The following is a 21,630-nucleotide window of genomic DNA, read 5'->3' on the forward strand; positions in this document are numbered from 1 at the left end:
CAGACATTTCACAAATAACAGACATCACTGACGAAAGCATCACACCACTCGAACATTTACATCAACCAGATCAGGCCATCCCGTTAGAAGAAGAACCAGAAACGGTCGAAATAACGGAAACCAAAACAGAGACTGGTGAAGTGAGAAAAGTGAAATCAAAGAAACGTCGAGTTAAAGGTAAAGATGGTGAGGTGCAAGAGGTACACGAAATTACTGAAATCACGTCGACGCCCGATGTACCCGAGGAAATTACTGAAGTTCCGGAAGAAACTACCATCGAAGAAATCGACACACCTGAAGGTAAGGTCACGGTTAAGACAGTAAAGAAGCGAACAAACAAAACAAAAACAGTACACACACCAGACATTACACAAATAGTTGATATCACTGACGAGAGCGTCACACCACTCGAACAATTACAAGAACCAGATCAGGCCACCCCGTTGGAAGATGAACCAGAAACAGTCGAAATAACGGAAACCAAAACGGAAACTGGTGAAGTGAGAAAAGTGAAAACTAAGAAACGTCGAGTCAAAGGCAGAGATGGAGAGGTGCAAGAGGTACACGAAATTACTGAATTCACGTCGACGCCCGATGAACCTAAGGAAATTACGGAAATTCCTGAAGAAACAACCATCGAAGAAATCGACACACCTGAAGGTAAGGTCACGGTTAAGACACTAAAGAAACGAACAAAGAAAACTAAAACAGTACACACACCAGACACTTCACAAATAGTAGACATCATTGACGAGACCATCACTCAACTCGATAAATTACAAGAACCAGATCAGGCCACCGCGTTGGAAGATGAACCAGAAACGGTCGAGATAACGGAAACGAAAACGGAGACTGGTGAAGTGAGAAAAATGAAAAGTGAAAAACGTCGAGTCAAAGGCAAAGATGGTGAGGTGCAAGAGGTACACGAAATTACTGAAATCACGTCGACGCCCGATGAACCGGAGGATATTACGGAAATTCCTGAAGAAACAACCATCGAAGAAATCGACACACCTAAAGGTAAGGTCACGGTTAAGACAGTAAAGAAACGAACAAAGAAAACAAAAACAGTACACACACCACACACTTCACAAATAACAGACACCACTAACGAAAGCATCACACCACTCGAACATTTACATCAACCAGATCAGGCCATTCCGTTGGAAGATGAACCAGAAACGGTCGAGATAACGGAAACAAAAACGGAGACTGGTGAAGTGAGAAAAGTGAAAACTAAAAAACGTCGAGTCAAAGGCAAAGAAGGTGAGGTGCCTGTGGTACACGAAATTACTGAAATCACGTCGACGCCCGATGAACCGGAGGAAATTACGGAAATTCCTGAAGAAACAACCATCGAAGAAATCGACACACCTGAAGGTAAGGTCACGGTTAAGACACTAAAGAAACGAACAAAGAAAACTAAAGCAGTACACACACCAGACACTTCACAAATAACAGACATCACTGACGAAAGCATCACACTACTCGAACATCTACATCAACCAAATCTGGCCATCCCGTTGGAAGATGAACCAGAAACGGTCGAGATAACGGAAACAAAAGCGGAGACTGGTGAAGTGAGAAAATTGAAAACTAAAAAACGTCGAGTCAAAGGCAAAGAAGGTGAGGTGCCTGTGGTACACGAAATTACTGAAATCACGTCGACGCCCGATGAACCTGAGGAAATTACGGAAATTCCTGAAGAAACTACCATCGAAGAAATCGGCACATCTGAAGGTAAGGTTACTATAAAAACAGTTAAGAAACCAACTAACACAACAAAAACTCTAATTCACGCATCAGACACTTTACAAATACTTGACATCATAGACGACATAATAACACCACTCGATCACTTACAAGAACTAGAACAAGTCTTCTCGTTGGAAGATAGACCTAAAACCGTCGAACTAACGGAATCCAAACCGGAGGCAGGCGAAGTGAGAAAAACGAAGACTAAAAAACTTCGAGTAAAGGGGAAAAATGGTGAGGTGCAAGTGGTACATGAAATTACTGAAAAAATGTTGACCACCGAAGAACTCGAGGAAATCACTGAAGTTCCTGAAAAGACTGCCATTGAAGAAATCGATACACCTGAATGTAAGGACACGATGAAAACAACAAAGAAACATACAAAGGAAACAAAAACAGTATTACACAGACCAGACACTTCACAAATAGCAGATATGACACCTGAGAGCATCTTACCTATCGATCAATTACACAAACCAGAGCAGGTTACTCTGTTCGGGAACGTACCTGACGTAGTGGAAATAGCAGAAACCAATACGGAAGCTAGTGAGATGAAAAAAGATAAAACTAAGAAACGTCAAGTTAAAGGCAAAGATGGTGAGATGCAAGAGGTACCTGAAATGACTGAAATCGCTTCGTCTTCCATAGTATCCGGGGAAATTACTGAAGTGCCTGGAGAGACTGTCATTAAAGAAATCGACACATCTGAAGGCAAGGTTAGAATGAAAATTATAAAAAGACGATCAAAGAAAACAAAATCAGTAACACGTACACCGGACACATTTCAAATATCTGACAACACAGACCAGGGCATCACACCACTCGATGTATTACACGAACCAATACTGACTGCCTCACAGGAAGACACACCTGGTGTGATTGCAATTACGACACCTAAAACTGAGACTGGTAACATTAACAAAGTAAAATTTGAAAAACATCGAAATGAAGGCAAGGATATTGATGTAAAGGCGCATGAGATCATTGAAATAACAATGAGTGCTGATGTACCAAACAAAACCGTTAAAATGACGGAAGGGACTACTGAAGAATTAGATACACCTGAAGGTAAGTTTATGGTTAAAACAATAAAAAAAACGAAAATGAAATTTAAATTATTACACATACCACAAGTTACAGACATTAGACGAAAACACAAAGCCTAGTGATCAACCACACGTACCAGCTAAATCCATTTATCCGTGTCACAGACATCACCAACGAAAACATTGTACCACACAACATTTTACCCAAAATTATAGATACCAAAGTTGTGACAAAAGAAGTGGAGATAACGGAAACTAAGACACGTCGATCCCACGGTAAAGGTGACATTCTAGAAACTACACAAGTTACAGACATAACTGACGAAATCCAAACACCATACAATAAATTAACCAAACCATCACTAACTAAACCAGTTGATTATGCACCTGCAACTGCTAAAATAAACGAGACTAAAGCGAAGACTGGTGTAAGTTATGTAGAAGAGGTGCATGATAAAACTGAAATAACATCGATAGCTGATAAGGTAGAGAGAGTCATTTATGTTTCTGAAGAAACTGCTATTAAGGAAATGGATGCGCCGGCAGGTAAGAATACAATTCACACAGGTCAATTGCACAATAAAACAAAAACAGTACCCGCACAAGCAAATACACATATAACAGTTATCACGGACGAAAGCAACATCACTTTTTCATTGACACAAACAGCTGTAGGTTACCTCACTAGATGACGCACCAGACAGTTTAAATGACTGTAAAGGAGGTTATAGAAGTGAGTAAAACGGAAATGATATCAAATCAATATAATAGGTAAGGAAAGTGAGGTTAAAGAAGTACCAGAATTGCAGGAGGAGGTCAGTGTGTTTTTTTTAGGGATCCATAGCCGCAAATAAATCATCATTTTTGAGGGTAAGCTAACCGTGAAAAGATTGTTTTTATTGTTTTTACGATTTAAGATAACTAAATGAGTGTGTGTATTATTTTCACAATTTAAAAAAATTAAGTGAGGTGATACAATTCAAAGAAAACACACATACACTATCTCGACGGTTCAGTTCTTGAATTCGGACATGCAACTGTCGTTAAAAACATTCCAGAGAAAAGGGAAGAAGGAAAATTGCTAGATAGAAATCAGTATAATCATACATTTATACTTTTGCATCGGCTTCACTGCCAAGGATAAGATGGTTGTTACGGTTATACAAATTAATTTGTTATTGAATAGTTAATAAGCGTAAAAAGAAATGTTACTTGCACTTTAAATGTAAACAAATCTTGTAATCGACAACTTGAAATTGATTGTCAAAATTTTAGTTATAGATATTATGTGTAATTAAATATAAATAATGTTTCTTACTATTGATATTTTATTAATGTATTTAATTGTAGTATTGAATTCGTTGCTGCAGTGTATTTAGCCGCTGTACATCCTACGTTTTTTAATGATTTATAAACGTTTCATTGTCATTTAATTAAAAAATTTTCTATAATTTTGGAACTCTAGCGTTGTTTTCAGTAATTTTAAGAAAGTACATTTATGTATACGATATGATATTTTGACTATGGTGATTATTTTGCGTTTCAATAATTATCCTATGTGTGAATTGATTTGTATAATGGTTTATACGTGTATTTATTACCAATTTAAATGTACCTGTTTTTCTAAAACCTTGTATATTTATAAATGAAACTTAACTTATTACTTAACTTTTTTATGTTATGGTAAATTCGGGTCTTTCGAGAATGATAGTAATGTGAATATAATTTTTTTTTTTTCTTTTATAGATACCCATATGAAAAATGAACGGCCTATAGAAAATAAACCGGAGGAAGACGCACAGCCATTATTTTCTCAAAAAGTTGCAGACACTGAAGTACCAGAAAAAACCAAAATAAAATTAAAACCCCAAAAAATCGAGCGTATCTCTCTAGAAATGAGTTCTCCTCAAAAACCTGAAGAAACAGAAGGGCCTCAATTTGCTAAAGTGAAGCTTAAAAAACAAACACCAAAACCGAAGGAAGAAGCAAAGACGATAGCTTTACCCAAGTTTCAATTAAAAAGTAGAATAAAATTAATAACCGATTGGCCACCAAATCCAGTAAAACCCATATATACTAATATAGGAAGCATTAAGCAGTGCGGAGATTTGTCACGAAATATAAAGGAGGCTAAAAAGATCAAAAAGAAAATAATAGTAGAAGAACCGCTACCAGATCTAGAAAAGCCTGAATTAGAACAGCTTGAAAAAATAGAATTTGATAAAAATAAAGATATAAATGAAATAGTTGAAGTATCACCTAATATCCAAAAACAGCAACCAGAACAACCTCTAAAAGATGACACAGTAAAAACTGAACCCCCGACTAGCAAAAAGATAAAGAAATTGATACCCATTGCTATAGAACAAAAAGTGCTGCAAATAGATAAGCCACAGCATGCAGAAAATACAGAAGGACCACAATTTGCGAAAGTGAAACTTAAGAAAACTATAACACAAGAAAAACAAGATCGTGCCTCTGTTAAAATTCCTAAGTTGCAATTAAAAAGTCGAATAAAGTTCATCAATGATTGGCCTCCGGAAATAGTAAAACCGTCTGTAACTGTGATAGATAGTATAAGACAGAACGGCATTTTATCAAGAAATGTTAAAGAAGCTGCAAAAATAAAGAAAAAGCCAATAAAACAAGTTGTTCTACCAGATGTTGAAAAATCTGAACTAGAAAAGCCAATGTTTACACACGATGACATAATAGAATCAAAAAATCAGTTTCCAGAGGAAGATAAATCAATCAATGAGAAAGCAACAACTAATGAAAATGATGAAGAGCCAGAACAATTCACTATACAACCTCGTAAGCCTAGCTTGAAAAAAGTGGAAGAAATCGAAGATGAAGTTGTTATAAAAAAGAAATTAAAACCTACCCGAAAATCATCCGTTACACTACCTGAAATAACAGAACCCGAAATAGTTGTATTTAGACCCAAAACTACTAAAACTTTGGAAGATGTTGAACAAGAATTTAATATTCAATTAAATTCTTATGCAGAAGAAGAGATATCAATGTCTAGTAAAGTGAAATTAAAACCACAAAAGCAACCAACTTTTGGAGAAGAGGCTAATGAAACTTCAATTAAATTCTATGAAGATGATCAATCTGTTGAAGAAATTATTATTTCTGATACTGAAAGTGATGTCGGTAACGAATCTGCAAATGTTATATTATCAATGAAAAAAGCAAAGGTCATGCAGGAAACGCATGAAGAGGATATGTCTGTAACTTTGGCTAAGCCAAAAACATCGATGCCAGCTTCAGAAATTATGGAGGATGTCAATATAACTTTAGATAAAAAACATGAATATGTCATAGATAATCAAGAAGAAATTGCCTTTGATATAAAGCAACGCATAGAACAACATAAGCAAGAAGATTTAACCCTTTCTAGTAAAATTAAACTTAAGGCCAAGAAAAAGGTTAGTAAATCTGAAGCGGCTGATGAAGCTTCAATTAAAGTAGAAAAATATATCGAAGATTCTGAACAAGTGGAAGAAGTGATTATAAGTGAAGATGAATCAGAAGGAAATGTAGAAATGGTTATAAAACGAAAACCAAAGAAGACTCCATATGAAGTAAACGAGGTAGAGGAATTAAATGTGGATCTTAAACCGAAAAGAGTGATCAAAGCGCCAACATTCGAAGAAGAAGAAATCACCATATCAGCAAAGCGAAAGCCCAAAAAGCCGTTAATTATACAAGGTATTAAAATTTATTTATAATAATTATTATACATTTTTTTTTGATTTACATTAAGCATCGAAGAAAAAAGCTTAACGTAAATAAATTTAAGAAAAAATATGTATATTAAGAATGATTTATTATATTAAAAAAGTTTCAATGCATTGTTAAATTTACAGAAGCAGATGCAAGTATGAGTATATCAAGAGAACAGGAATTCCCAGGTATGTACAAAATAGTAGTAAAAAATGTCATAAGAAAAGTATTATTTTGTGATTCATTAAAGACATTGTTAATATTTCGGTTATTAGGTTAACAGTACAAAATAATTTTAAAATGGTAAATATAGGTAAAGATGTTACCGTTAAAGCAAGCATTGCAATCTCTCTGGTTTGTTAACTAAAAACTCACTCTAAAAACATTTAAATATGTATTTCAAAATTAATATATTACTTAAACAGCTCATCTTACTTTTCAGAAACTCCAGTTAACGTCCGCTCTGGTGACATTGTATTTGCAGTTTACTCTTATGTCGCTGAAACTGATGAAGCTATAAGTTTAGTAGAGGGTGAACGATTGTACATACTAGGTAAATGAAATTATCTTCGTTTTCCTAATGAATAATTGTTATATTGGTATTGTTTGTTCCTAATTGTTATATATTGCAGGATAGACTATGTTACATGAATACAAGACATTTGTTTTGCTTCAACATCCTTCTATGAATCTTCTATTGGATTTTTCGTTGTATTCACAATTCCTTTTTAAGAGTGATTTTATTTTATATTTTAGATACAACTAATCAGGACTGGTGGTACGTACGTAAACATCTCACTGAAGAAAAGGGCTGGGTGCCTGCTCAGTATTTAATGGATGAAGACAATTATACTTTGTACTTACAGAAGAAATTGAATGAAAAAATAGATAAACTTCCTGTATTTGAAAGTAAGATTTACTCATATTTTATTATTTATACTTTTGTTGCAAATGATATAATTACCATTTATATTGTTATATAATACCCCCAAATTTTCGAATTCATAGATTATTTAATCGATTAAGGAAATGTATCAATTTAACCTATAAGATAAATTCACGACTTACCCGACTTTTGACGTGACAACGTCTTAAATTAGGTTGCGGCTCGGAGTCACTCATGAAAAAGTGTAACGCCCGGTAACGTTACGATGAGTCACCGAACTATGATCGGTCCGCCGCGCGCGCAGCGCTAGAGAATTAGGCGCATTGAATCGGCGCGTGCTTGTGTCTCTGTCTCTGTCTTTCTCGAGCGTTCTTGGCGTTGGAAAAAAATACGTTGTCACGTAAAATCTTCGCCCGTAAAACCGACTTTACAGGCAACCATTTTTTTTAATAGTTTAACCAGTTTTTAAATAATGTAAATATAAAATCACAACAGCTCCATTATTAAATATTCCTATCCTTCCTATTGTTTCAGAACCGGCTTCTGAAGAACAAGCCATTGCTCCTATATTTGTTGAAAAGCTACGTCCAAAACATACACCTGATGGCTCCACTGTCCAATTCGAATGTCAAGTTGAAGGCTACCCAAGACCACAAATCACTTGGTTCCGGCAAACTGCCATTATTAAACCATCTCAAGACTTCCAAATGTATTACGATGATGATAATGTTGCAACCCTTGTAATACGTGAAGTTTTCCCAGAAGATGCTGGTACATTCACGTGTGTTGCGAAGAATGCAGCAGGTTTTGCATCGAGCACAACTGAGTTAATAGTTGAGGCTCCTCTTTCTGACCACGGATCTGAAATGACCATTTTGTCCCGAAAGAGTCTTTCAAGAGAGTCATCATTGGCAGACATTTTGGAAGGTATACCACCAACCTTTTCTAAACGTCCAAAAGCGCAATATGTCGATGAAGGATCAGACATATATCTTGAATGTCGTTTGGTCGCAATACCCGAACCCGACATCACTTGGTTATTCAAAGGTGATGAAATTATGCCAAATGAAAATATTTCTATAGTTACCGAATCAGACATGCATATGTACTGTAGTGTCTTAAAAATTTCTAATGTTAAAAAATCTCAAGAGGGGACATACACTGTATTGGCAATGAATAGGGAAGGCGAGGCAAGTCTGCCGATTGTTCTCAAAATTAAAACAGGCGAAAAAGAAAAACCGCAAGTAATCGAACCATTGAAAAATATAAGCATTCGGGAAGGTGAGAGCTTCTTGCTTACGACTCAAGTGGTTGGAAATCCTGAACCTAAAGTTACGTGGTTCCGTAATAATAAGTCTCTGAAATCTGTTCCTGTGAAATCGGATGGAAATATTCATTCCATTACAATTATTAAACCTAAGAAAGGAAAGGACGACGGAGTATACACATTGAAAGCTATCAATTCAGAAGGTGTAACAGAAACAAGTGCGGTTATTGTAATTGAAGGTATGCTAAAAATTTTATGATAATATCAATAAATACTCTTTCTTACAAAAAGGTCATCGACGTCTCGGTAGGGTAGATTTAAAAATAGGATCAAATAACAACAATTTTCTATCAATCATGAAAATAATCACGTCAAGTGAAAAGTTATCGTTATCCACGCATTTATAAACCCAAAAAAAAATCGAATTGAGAATATTATTTTTTTGGGAATATTGGTTGCAAATTGCTTTGTTCCTTGTGTTCATTGTGTGGCAAAAATTCACAACTTTATTAACGAAATTTGTAATAAGATCTATGTTTAAAATATTAATGTGGTATGTAAAATTTTCAGAACCAACGGAAGAAAATGCGGAGCCCCCTCTATTTATTCATCGATTCCAAGAAATTACTGTTAAGGAAAAGGAAACTATAAATCTTACTGCTAAAGTGACTGGGAATCCAGTGCCTTCGATTACATGGTATAGAAACAACAAAATAATTACACCTTCAGAAACAGTAACACAACGATTTGATGGTGAAAATATAGAATTAATTATTGCTAATGTCGACTCTGAAGTAGATTCAGGTGATTACAAATGTGTCGCTTCTAACAGTGCCGGTAAAGCATCGCATGGTGCCAAAGTGACAATTGACGTTGAAAAGGTGACATTTGTGAAGAAATTAAAGAAAACATATGAAACTGAAGAAGGAAAAACGGTTATATTAGAATGCGAAACATCTCACACAGTATCTACAAAATGGTACCATAATAACAAAGAATTGAGTGGTATGGATCATAGAGAAATTATACAAGAAGGCAGGATACATAAATTAAGAATCAAAAAAGCAAAACTGTCCGATAAGGGAATATTTAAATGCGTAGTTAAAGATCAGGAAACCAGTACCAGCTTAACTATTCATGAGACCATTCCTGAATTCTTACGAAGACTTCAAGATTTTGAGGTTAAGGAAAAAGATATTGCCATTCTTGAAGTTGAAATTAATTCGGAAACTGCTGATGTAATCTGGGAAAAAGATGGTGAAATAATTAAATCTAAAAAGAACAAGTATGAATTAGAAAAACGTGGAAATGTTCGTAAACTATTTATAAGGAATACATCTGTGCATGATGAAGGTGAATATGTATGCAAGCTACGAGATGATTTCTGCGCTGCAGAAGTAACGGTTGTCGAATTACCTCCTGAAATTATATCGAGGCTTCAAGACCAAAGAGTAAATAAAGGACATAAGGCTACATTTGAAATTGAACTCACCAAGGGCGATGCTCTAGTGAGATGGCTTAAGGATGGTTCAGAAATACAATTTTCGAATCACATGCAGCTAACCATCGACGGAAAGAAACAAAAGTTAAAAATATATGATTGTGACCTAAGCGATGCGGGTGTATACGCGTGTGAAGTCGGTAGTGATAGATGCGTAGCGAAGCTTATCGTTGACGAACCTTCTATCGATTTTACTATACGTCTACCTGAAACTGTCCTCATTCCATTGGCCACAGATGCGTATTTGACGGTCGAAGTACCGGATGAAAAATATGATGTGGTGTGGTATAAGAGAAAGACTGTCCTTGAAGATACAGATAAATTCACGTTAATAAGAGATGGTAGGAAGCGAACACTTATTATTAGGAACTGCATTGAAGAGGATCAAAGTGAATACTCTTGTGTCTTATTTGATGCAAAATGTTCAACGAAACTGAAAGTAGAGGGTAAGTTGTTATTTAAATTTTATCGAGTTAATATATGACGCAATTTTTTATTTTCTTTTTATTAATTAGTTTTTATTCTAGATATTAGTTATAAATTATTTATAAAGATATATATATATATATATATATATATATATATATATATATACATATATTATGTGCGGTGCTGTGTGTTTATAGACAATAAATTTATTTATTTCTTTCTTTCTAATTCTTAACTTTTTCGTAATTCTTCATAATTCTCTCGTAATTCTTTGGTTATTTTCGATACGGATTTAGGTGATAAGACGTTATTGCAGATAAGATATAAGAAGAAAGCCACTAGATATACGTTAGTATAACAATGCCAATTTTAATTCTTTATTTATTTACAGTTATAGAATTCCCGCCTAAAGTTATTTCATATGAAAAAGAATATAAAGTTAAACGCGGCGGCGATGTTACTATCAATATTCAATATGAGGCAAACCCACCGCCGAATGACGAGTGGATCGTAAACGCTAAGATCATCAAAAGATCTAAACATACAAAACCTTCCATCGATTCACAAAATGCGAGCCTTACCATTAGGAAAATTGAACATTCCGACGCTGGTATTTATAAACTCAAACTTGAAAATAACTGTGGAGTATTAGAAATTGAAACTAAAGTTATAGTTATGGGTAAGATGTTATACAACAATGGTCTTTAAAGATATCATTTTATAAAATAAACGTAATTCTATATATGAATAATATATATTTCAGATATTCCTTCAGCGCCCGGAGCGCCAAAAGTGCTCGACGTCGATAACACGTTTGTGAATATTTACTGGAGTGAACCTACTGATACTGGATTTTCACAGATAGAATGTTATATTGTTGAATATCAAGAGATAAATACCTCAGAGTGAGTAGGCCCGTGAAATATTATGCGCAATGTTGTTATATGGAAACATATCTGAGCAATATCTTTGAAATTTAAATAATATAATCATTTGTTACAGATGGATATCCATAGAAAGCGTAAGGAAGAACCAATACTGCGTCGAAAATTTGAAAACAAAATCATCGTATAGATTCCGCGTATTCGCTGTAAACGAAGTGGGTGTAAGCGAATCATCTGAGGTCACTGAATTTATTCGAATTGAGAAAGCTAGCGTTGGCCAAGCACCTAGTGTAGAGAAACCACTTAAAGATATTGTTGTTAACCCCGATGAAAGCGTGGAGCTTTCATGTATATTCGGTGGTGTTCCAGAACCTAAAGTTGTATGGGTTAAGAATGGGAAACAATTGAAAACAGCTAAAGCGACATATGTTAATCGAGTAGCAACATTAGCCGTAACAGCTACCAAGACATCTGAAGGTGAATACAAGTGTATCGCTACAAATGAATTCGGTGACGTTGAAACCTCGTGTAATTTAGAGATACAATTGAAGCCTATTATAAGTGTGCCTGAAAATGAAATTGATCAAAAGAAAAAGATTGACAAGGAATGGTCGGTAACGGCGAATATTGAAGGCATTCCGCAACCAAACGTTGTTTGGTATAAGAATGGTACCAGACTTGAAATAACCGAAGAAATTGAAATTATTACGTCTGAAAGCACGAGTATCATCAGAATATCTAAGCTTAAACGATCCCACAGTGGTAAATATACTATAGAAGCAAGTAACAAAGCAGGAAATTCTTCATTGGACCTTCTTCTTAAAGTATTCGGTAAGTAATACCACTTAGTGACTTAAGAATTAGTAAACTAAATTGGTATTTAATTAATATATCCTATTGTATTTCGTGCCCGAGAGTGACCAAGATGTTTATGTGGTTTTTTAGATAAGCCCAGTAAGCCCAAAGGGCCAGTAGTACTTCGAGAAATTAGTAGAGAATCAGTAACAATAGAATGGAAACCGCCGGTTGACGACGGGGGTATCGAGCTGACCAAGTATGCCATAGAGAAGCATGATCCTGAAGTCAATCAATGGGTGAGAGTGGCCGATGTAAATAAGGACGTGGAAACATATTGCATTCAAAGACTGAACGAAAATTGTGAATACATGTTCCGCGTAATGGCGCAGAATCCCGTCGGTGTTTCGGAAGCTTTGGAGAGCGAACCGATTGTTATTAAGACTGCTTTAGGTGAGTTGCTTGTTATGATAAAATTATATTATTACTTATTATTTCGTTACCTAAGGACCATCCGTAAATTAGATTTAGAGAGTCATCGAAAAGTGTCATCTTTTTCAAGGGGCAGAGAGGGATCAAAAGCTTTGTGTCATCACATGTTAAGGTTCAAAAATGTGCTAAAATTCGAAACATTGTATTATATTATATTTCCATATTTAATATATAGATATAATCGCCTTTTTTGTATGAAGGGTACAATCATCTTTTATTCAACCGTAAAATTAATTATTCAATCTTCCTAATATTAATCCTAAAAATAATATCCTTAATAACATAAATTTTATATTTTTTTAAAGACGTTCCATCCCCACCCTTGGGTCCTTTGAGTATATACGGTATTGACAACAAATCTGTTACAATAACATGGAATCCTTCTGAGAAAAACGGGGGTTCTGCTATTTTGGATTACTCCGTTGAAATAAAGCAGGATTCCAAACAATGGACACATGTAACTACCGTACCAGAGACATTGGCTGAAATAGACAAATTATCACCCAATTCCACATATCAATTCAGAATATGCGCTAGAAATGAAATTGGCACGAGCTTGCCATACATTTCCGACGAGAAGATTACTATTGGAAAAACATTGTGTAGGTGTCCAAGACAAGCTAGCTGATGTATTACGCTTGGGCTTCTTATTCAGTATCAGTGTTGCCTAGCTTCAAAATTATTGCGCTTATTTACTTATTTATAAGGCTTCATAATAATAAAGATTTAAGTAGAGTTGGTCTATAATAAATAGGCAAAAATTAACAAATAATAAAATAGGTACACGCTTAAATTAAGACGCTTCGTTAATGATATACAAGGAATTCAATCAAGCTGGAAAATTGTATTCAATATAATAGTATAACACACACAACACAAACTCGTTAACTATAGTTTAAAACATTGCATAGCACTTAATAGCTGATAATACATTAACTCTACAGTAGCTAGTTATATGGTTACATCGCGGCCTAACAAGAACAGCATCAAAAGCTTTCAACGAAAAGCTACGATGGTTTTTTTTTATTTACTGGAGTAAGGACTGCTTATATATTAATTTAAATTCCCTCATATTTCAGCTCCTCCCTCACGGCCTCAGAGGTTCATAGTTAGGGAGATAACATCTAGATCCGTGACACTGCAATGGGCCGCACCGGATAGTGACGGTGGAAGCCCTGTCACAAGTAAGTTTTTCATAAAATAAATTATAATCCTTAACCATTAAGGGAGAAAATCTTCGGCTCCAGTAATTTCCCAAAATGTCAGTTCACAAGGAATAAAAAATAGTTTGAGAATCTGTGATGTGGTGTGGCTGTGGATGTGCAACTGATGTGGATCGTTCATATTATTGTATAAATAATCATTTAATACAAAATGATTCGACCCACATATCAAAACTCGATTTGACTCGAATATTCCAGCAAACGAATTTCACTTTTCAGACTACATCATCGAGTACAAGACTGTGAAAGGAAAATCGTGGTCGAAGGTGATAACAGTTGGTGGGTCAGTGTTCGAGCACTGCATAGAGAATCTAAAGGACAAGGAGCAGATCGTGTTCAGGATATCAGCTGAAAACGCGATTGGCGTGAGCCTGCCAGCACAGTCGCAGCATGTGCGCTTGGACAAACATGCGAGTAAGTTTTAATTCGCTCATATCGAGCCATAATAAAGGCTATAGAAAAAAATATATTAATATTGTATACGAAATTTAAGGCGTAAAAGTTATAAAAATTTAAATATAGGAAAGAAGGCCGAGTCGTTTTAGTTCGAGGTTCATTAATAAAAATTTAAGTTTTATCGCAGCTTTTTAAAAATGAAAGTATATTCATTACAAAGAACTAGCGAAATAGCCCTCATTTCATAAAATGAATAGCTTTTTTCTATACTCCATCTGAATTTGTAATTATGTGTTTATGTCGATATTAATTGATTACAATCATGACATGAACAATATATCTTGGTTAAAGTCTATATATATAAAATTCCAATTACCTAGCTATCATTTACAATACTCTAACGCAAATTTCTATCTCCCAGCTGTACCGTCACCCCCCACCGCCCCGCTCGAAATGCGTATGGTCGGTAACAATATGGTGATGACCTGCTGGGGAACACCCGAATGGGATGGAGGTGCTCCCCTCCTCGGTTACAATATAGCCATACGTGACGTCACCAAGACCATGTGGATAGAAGTGGGCAAAGTGGACGCGAACAATCTCAAGTTCAATATACGGGACCTAAACGAGAACCACACGTACATGGTGCGGATATACGCGAGGAACGAGATCGGACTCAGCGAGCCGCTCGAGTCCGACGAGCCGTTCAAAGTCCTGCCCAGCGAAGGTGAGAGTTTCTAATCGAATCTTTTTTTTTCTTTTTTAGTAAAATGAACCATTACTGAAATGAACTATTACTAACCATAATTAAATATTCGCATTTCAGATTCGCACATGGACGAGGAGCCAGGGGAAATGACGGAGGCCACGGAGCCGACGTCGTTCAGCCAGACCACGACCTCGTGGCTCCGGGAGCACAACATGGACGCCGAGATTCGCTCGTACGCGAGGGGCTCGCTCCTCCGCCGAGACGAATACTTCTTCCGCATATGGTACTATGCCAAACAGCTCTTCAAGTAACCGCCCCCCGCGTCCACGCAACTACCTGTGATATTTCGACACAACCCATTCTAGTTCGCGATAGTCGTAGTATAGCGCTAAAGCGTACATCCTTCAACGTCGTTGTTGAAGTATTTATTCTAGATTAAGATACTTATTTTATTTATTTATTTATTGTTTATTTATTGTAAATGAAACCTGACCGCCGTGTTTGTGTGTCGGTGGGAGACGTTAATATAGGTGCAAAATTTTCATTTCGATATACGAGACACAAACACAACTGGTCAGGTTTTATATTATATTACTCAAATGTTCGATAATAAATTGCTGTTAATAATATTATTTTTGTTGTTTTATTCACATATTTATTCACTTAAAATTTAGCAACATTGGAACCAAATAAATGTCGCATTTGTGAGACGACTAGAAAATAAAAAAAAGTGAAGTCTCGTGTCCCCTAGTGGGAATGGGGCAGATGATGTACATCTGTTTCACTGATCGATATTCTTTACGGACAAGTAGGCGATCAACCTTCTGTGTCCTGCCAGACCGAGACATTTTTTTTTTGTGCCTCCCCACCGGGAATTGAACCCAGGACCCCTCGGTTCTACGCTTCACGCGTTAACCACTGTACCAAGGAGGCGGTCCTAGAAAATAAAAGGATGGATATAATACAACACTTGACCCGCTGTAACCTGACCATTTCTGTACATTAAATATTAAAAAAGAGTTAGGGTTATGCCATGGTTACAGTAGCCAAACCAATGGATAGTAATTTGTTTTTTATTTGTGTGTGAATGGCGTAAATTAATTATCGATGATATATTTTACGTATTAAATACTAGACGCTCGTCCCGGTTTGGATACTTTTATCCGACGAGTGTTTAGTTTGAGTTGAGTTCAACTTGAGTTGATTACGACTAGGACGAGTCGGATAAAAGTCCCGGGATAAATCGTATCCCATCACCCAGCTTATGTATACCAAATTGTATAATATCCATTCAATTAGGCAGTTTGGGTTAAAAATAAATACTTAAAATAATCCTTTCCACAAACTTTGTTCGAAGAAATGTTCATCACGTAAGTTAAATACGTATAGAATGAAATTGAAAACGAATTAAATCGTAAGCCAAAAAGCATTGCATTCAAATTCAAATGAACAAACAACAAATATAATTTCCTTTGCTAGAACTTAAGCTACTTAAACAGTATCGTAGAAATGACGGAAATTCACGACAACGGATGAATTACAAAGAGACCTGCAGTGCTCAAGTGCTTTTTATTTGCGACTTGTTTTCAGTTTGTCGTGTACCTCCCTTTGTGTCGTTGGAAACTTCACTCGATTTCCACTCATTATGCAATTTATTATTTTTAGTATTACATAAGCACCAATATGCAAATGTTATAAGTATTGTAACTGTTGTGCTCGAGAGAGGATTTGTCCAATTATGCTCCAATAGTTTTTAAAGATGCTTTTATGCATTTTCTAAAGTAGACGATCATTATTTTCGTCTTAACGCATAAATAGTAAGAGACTGAGACATTTGGAGTGTTTTAAAGCAATTTAAGATTTCGATTTCGCCCAGCTTCGTTCGCGTAGTCGAAAGAAAAGATAAATTTACCCGGGGCTTTCCCCGTATAGTACCCGTTCCCGTGGGATTTCGGGGATAAAAATTAACCTATATCCTTTCTCGTGGCTCAATTAGGTGCTATAACTGTACCAATTTTCATTCCAATTGCTGAACCCTAGAAAAGTCCGACAGATAGACACGACTCTGCGGGCGATAACGCGGGTGTGCTAATTTAAAGCAAATGCTAGTTTAAAAATAAAAATCGATTTACAATTACAATTAAAGTACTGTGGAATATATTGTACTTGTACATATAATTCTGTGATGTTCGGGAAACCTCTTAATAAATCGCACGGAGTACAATTAAATCAGAGGTGTGTATAATATAACATAATGGTGTTCATAAACTTAATTTTTTTAAATCGTTACGTTCAGAAACGGTGGCCGGTTTTAGGAAACTTATAGACAATTTTATCTACTGACAATTTTATGAATAAATAATATAATTATCGTTTAGGTGAAAATTTAGAATAATCTTTTATTTTACGTTAAGCAAATTTTTCTCCTAGCCCCGAAATGATGGAGATTTATATTTCATTTTCATTTAAGTATTGAAAAATTTTACCAATTTTCAGCTTGATGTAAATTTCTGTAACTTCACTATTAATAATCTAATTTAACTGGACTTAACCATAACAACGTTACATAGACCTACATATGTTAGATACACAAATACGATTATATTGTTTAGGTAAAACAATAATTCTACTATATCTTCTTAATACACATGTTGTCGGTCGGTCGAAAACGTTTTTAACTAATTCTTGCAGTCAAAAGTCGTCGTTTAATCAGCAATGGGTTTTGACTGTAACATACATTATCTTAATATCAATTTACGTATATAGAAATTACGTGTTGTTTATCCATTATTCTTTACCATGACTCTTTATGAATCATCTCTGTCTGAAAACTGCTTAAATTTATTATTATAGTTCCAATCTTTTTCATCGCCACAAGGTTTGTCGGTTGGTCTAATTGAAATTTACAAGCCCAACCCATAATTGGTACCCTGGGTAGCCTAACCCAGAAAATGTGTGGCGCCCATAAATTATTGGTTTATTACCAGACATAAAATTAACAATTTCTCAACGTTTACATTTGATGTGTTATTGTAATAACAGTCCGTTCTACACCAACAACCTACTCAATGTATTCGGCTTGAATTATTTTTTATATATCAACACTTATCTTCTTAATGAAATTGATTTCATTTCTTCTTATTTACTCTTAACTTTTACTTTTAAATACATTTTTCTTAAAAAACATACTATTTTGGCAGAAATATTTGATGTTCTGGCAAAATTTCAATCGAGTCACGAAGAGCAGGTTGACTGGCCACAAATTCAATTGGTTGCAGCGGCGGGCGATCCAAAATGTTATTAGATTCTAACGTCATTAGTACGGATTTTTATTCCGATATTGGTCGGTGGTGGAGGTTGTCGCTTCTAAACATGCTATATTTTTTTACTAGATTATGAAGCACTATTTAAATACATATCGCACATTACAGATCGACTGATCACATACTTGTCAAAAAAGAAAATCAGTGAAACATATAATCTGAAGATACAGCAGAACGGAGTAAGTAATATAAGAACGGAGACCAGACCTTCATAAGTACGTTTCGAACTTGATACAAATCAATTCCTGTAATTCAGGTTCATCCACAATTACAGAAATATATCCACTGATACCGAATATTACATAGAGATATGTACTTGCTTAAATAGAAGCGCACTTTTGCATCCATTAAATTCACGGAAGGACGAGCTGGCTCAATGCACGACTCAAAGAGCGAAGTATATCAAAGCAAAAACTTAGCTGAAGTTTTTAATGCAAAAAGCGAGAATAAAAGCAGGAACGACTTACGAGAGATCATCCCGGGATGTTCAGAGCTGAATTTACACTGCGACGCGTTTTAGTTTTTAGCTTATACTTGTGTGGAACATTTATTGATGTTTTATATTTCTGGTAGTAATTGTTATTCTTTTTAACAATCCCGTTTCAATTGTGTAGTATGTTATGCTTTTTTGTGTCATCGTCGGCAATGGAGTTGATGGGTCGCCTGATGGTAGGCGCTACCACCACCCATGAATATTTGGAGAGGCATAAGGTCGACTGTACACCTGCTACAAATATATTTCCGACTAAATTGGAAAGGGATTAACGAGAGGAATAGAGGAAAGGACTAGGAAGGATAAGGAAAAGGTATAGCGATACTAGTTTACGGATGCCCGGCTTCGCCCGCCAACTCAAAGTAAAATATTCTGAGTTTTCCCGAATAGCTCTCCATGATATTGGACATGAAACTAACCTTATCCATTCCCGGTTCACTATCTTTGTGTCATATTTAATTTAAAATGTGGTTCCGTGCTTTAGTCGTGACTGAGAAACAAACACACAGACAGGCAGATGGACAGACAGACAGTTACTTTTGTATTTAAAATAATAGTAGGGATAAATCAAACATAAGTAAGTATATTATAATGAAAAATAACACCTTTTTAGTTTATTATTCACTCATTCCGCCATAGGAATTATTATTCGAGATCTTGACTTTATAAATATGTATATTTCATTATTATATAATACAAACCTATTATAGTTATAAGACGCGCTGTGCGACGAACAACTAGTTATATAATAACATAACCAGGAATAGGGATAGAATGATAATAAATTGTTTATAATAAATATTTGTATCCGTATTTATAATATACGATTAATTTATAAATAAATAAAAACAAAAAGCTAATAAGAAATTGACATACTTTTTTATATATACAACGCAAAATAGCTATGCACTCTTTTAGATATAACTAGCTGACCCGGCAAACGCTGTTCTGCATTACTCTTATAATTTAGGGGTATGAAAAATAGATGTTGGCCGATTCTCAAACATCCCCAATATCCACACAAAATTTAGTTCAGAGCATTTCTCCAAAAATAGACTATCTATCTAACACTGAAATATTTTTTCAAATCAGGCCAGTAATCTGTAGTTCTGATATTAGCGCGTGCAAACAAACAAACAAATTGTTCAGCTTTACATTATTATTTATATTAATAAGGGTAAATAACAATAAATAAATTCAGGGTTTTATTATCTACAGGAATCATATTATAAAAGAAACACTCGATCTAAGTACTCAATAATATTTATTAATATCAAAGATTTTCTTATCCATATTAATTAAAAAGTAAGGGTATCTAAGTGCTTAATTTAAACTTTCGATTGATTGCACTATTGCATCTAGCTGATGGATACATTAAGAGTTCAAAGAAATCTTAATTAATAATATTTTGGCACTATTACATAATTTAGATTTAACGAACAAACACCATGTAATTTTACAATCAAAGTTTTATTTGTCTAAAAAATTAACATCCGCCAGAGACTTACTGACGATTTCGGCGACCTGTAACCAAAAAGCAGTATATCCATTAATTATATTTACACATGCAATACAATAAAAGAAATTTCGCACATGCACAACCATTCAAAAACTCGACGTATTCGTAGAAACTAGCCGATATATAGTTATATATCTAGTTTCAACGACTTTACTCCGAAATTGATATTTTGTATGGAAACAAAATAGCACAGCCGAATTCTACAAATTAAACGATATTGTTGATAGTGTTCTATTATAGTTGGCTTTATTCTGTGGTACGGACATTGATGTAAAAGGTTTTTATTTTAATTGGTATGGGCGTATAACTGTCAGCTTAGAATGTGTCTATTAATTTACCCAAAGTACGATATACGTACCGAAAATTATAAGCTTCCTCTTCGATATATTTTATTATTGATGAGTGACGCTCAGAAATTGTAACTATAAAATAATAACAAAGTCGATTCCCGCTGTCTGTTCCTATGTTTGCATAGATCCTTAAAACTCCGCAACGGATTTTGATGCGAATTTCATTAGTACGTAGTGATGCAATACAAGGGTTTGTGTGCATAATTGCACTTGTATTGTATATTCATGATACTACAAAATCGATGGAAACATCTCGACCTTACTTTGTTTAGTGTTTGTTACGTCACAAGTTGTATCTATCTATAAATATCTACAACACGTAATTATTCAACATGTTTACGAGAATGAATCCTAATTAGAAGCAGACTAGGCTTAAATTTCAGCATAAGCCATCGCCCCCGAACTCACGTCAACACCCCCCAATTTTATTCATACCTCCCCCCTCTAGACCCACAGCGCCCACAAGGGGCGTTATTGTCCGCTTTGAAAACGACTGGTCTACGCGTTAAATTTACCCTTGTCTTTGGTAGATTTGACTTGTTTGTTCTTATTGCACTTCTTGGTTATGCGCCGGCTCTGGTCGCACGTGGGGTCGCTATTGGCCTTCAACATATCGGTACGAGTCATTTCACCAGTGGGGCTGCACTCGCTCCAAGAAGATTTTTCATAACGGCAAGCTAGATTAAATAAAATATTGTATATAATCTGATAGACATCGCTTGTATGTAATGTATATAGTGATTAAAATTTTGACTCTATACTTAGTCTGGCCATAAATACTGTTACACTTAATTATAAAAAAATATTACATTTGAATTTCGAATCTGTCA

The 21,630-nt window shown here is 35.1% G+C and overlaps 2 protein-coding genes across 21 annotated transcripts in view; one reads left to right on the forward strand and one right to left on the reverse strand.

Moving 5' to 3' along the window:
- The window catches only part of LOC119835433 (titin), an 85,461-nt gene extending 69,714 nt beyond the window's left edge, over nucleotides 1-15,747 (forward strand). For 18 of the 20 annotated variants that reach the window (XM_038360234.1, XM_038360236.1, XM_038360237.1 and 15 more), the window contains 15 exons: nucleotides 4,548-6,518; nucleotides 6,677-6,721; nucleotides 6,976-7,086; nucleotides 7,290-7,442; nucleotides 7,954-8,925; nucleotides 9,257-10,633; nucleotides 11,008-11,295; nucleotides 11,380-11,521; nucleotides 11,619-12,331; nucleotides 12,446-12,748; nucleotides 13,093-13,389; nucleotides 13,867-13,971; nucleotides 14,230-14,424; nucleotides 14,828-15,133; nucleotides 15,233-15,426. In XM_038360234.1, coding sequence (XP_038216162.1) covers nucleotides 4,548-6,518; nucleotides 6,677-6,721; nucleotides 6,976-7,086; nucleotides 7,290-7,442; nucleotides 7,954-8,925; nucleotides 9,257-10,633; nucleotides 11,008-11,295; nucleotides 11,380-11,521; nucleotides 11,619-12,331; nucleotides 12,446-12,748; nucleotides 13,093-13,389; nucleotides 13,867-13,971; nucleotides 14,230-14,424; nucleotides 14,828-15,133; nucleotides 15,233-15,426 — 7,172 coding nt within the window. Of the gene's footprint in view, nucleotides 1-4,547; nucleotides 6,519-6,676; nucleotides 6,722-6,975; nucleotides 7,087-7,289; nucleotides 7,443-7,953; nucleotides 8,926-9,256; nucleotides 10,634-11,007; nucleotides 11,296-11,379; nucleotides 11,522-11,618; nucleotides 12,332-12,445; nucleotides 12,749-13,092; nucleotides 13,390-13,866; nucleotides 13,972-14,229; nucleotides 14,425-14,827; nucleotides 15,134-15,232 lie in introns of all 20 variants that reach the window. The other 2 variants (XM_038360229.1, XM_038360230.1) reach the window with 2 other exon arrangements.
- A 4,495-nt stretch (nucleotides 15,748-20,242) lies between these two features.
- Nucleotides 20,243-21,630, reverse strand: part of LOC119835650 — a 7,715-nt gene continuing 6,327 nt past the window's right edge. Inside the window, exons 4-5 of the mRNA XM_038360605.1 lie at nucleotides 21,316-21,477; nucleotides 20,243-20,455 (exon numbers count right to left, since the gene is read on the reverse strand). Of these exons, the coding sequence (XP_038216533.1) occupies nucleotides 20,436-20,455; nucleotides 21,316-21,477 (182 nt within the window). The 3' untranslated portion in view covers nucleotides 20,243-20,435. The remainder of the gene's footprint in view (nucleotides 20,456-21,315; nucleotides 21,478-21,630) is intronic.

This window comes from Zerene cesonia, chromosome Z (assembly GCF_012273895.1).
Source record: "Zerene cesonia ecotype Mississippi chromosome Z, Zerene_cesonia_1.1, whole genome shotgun sequence".
NCBI classification, from domain to species: Eukaryota; Metazoa; Arthropoda; class Insecta; order Lepidoptera; family Pieridae; genus Zerene; species Zerene cesonia.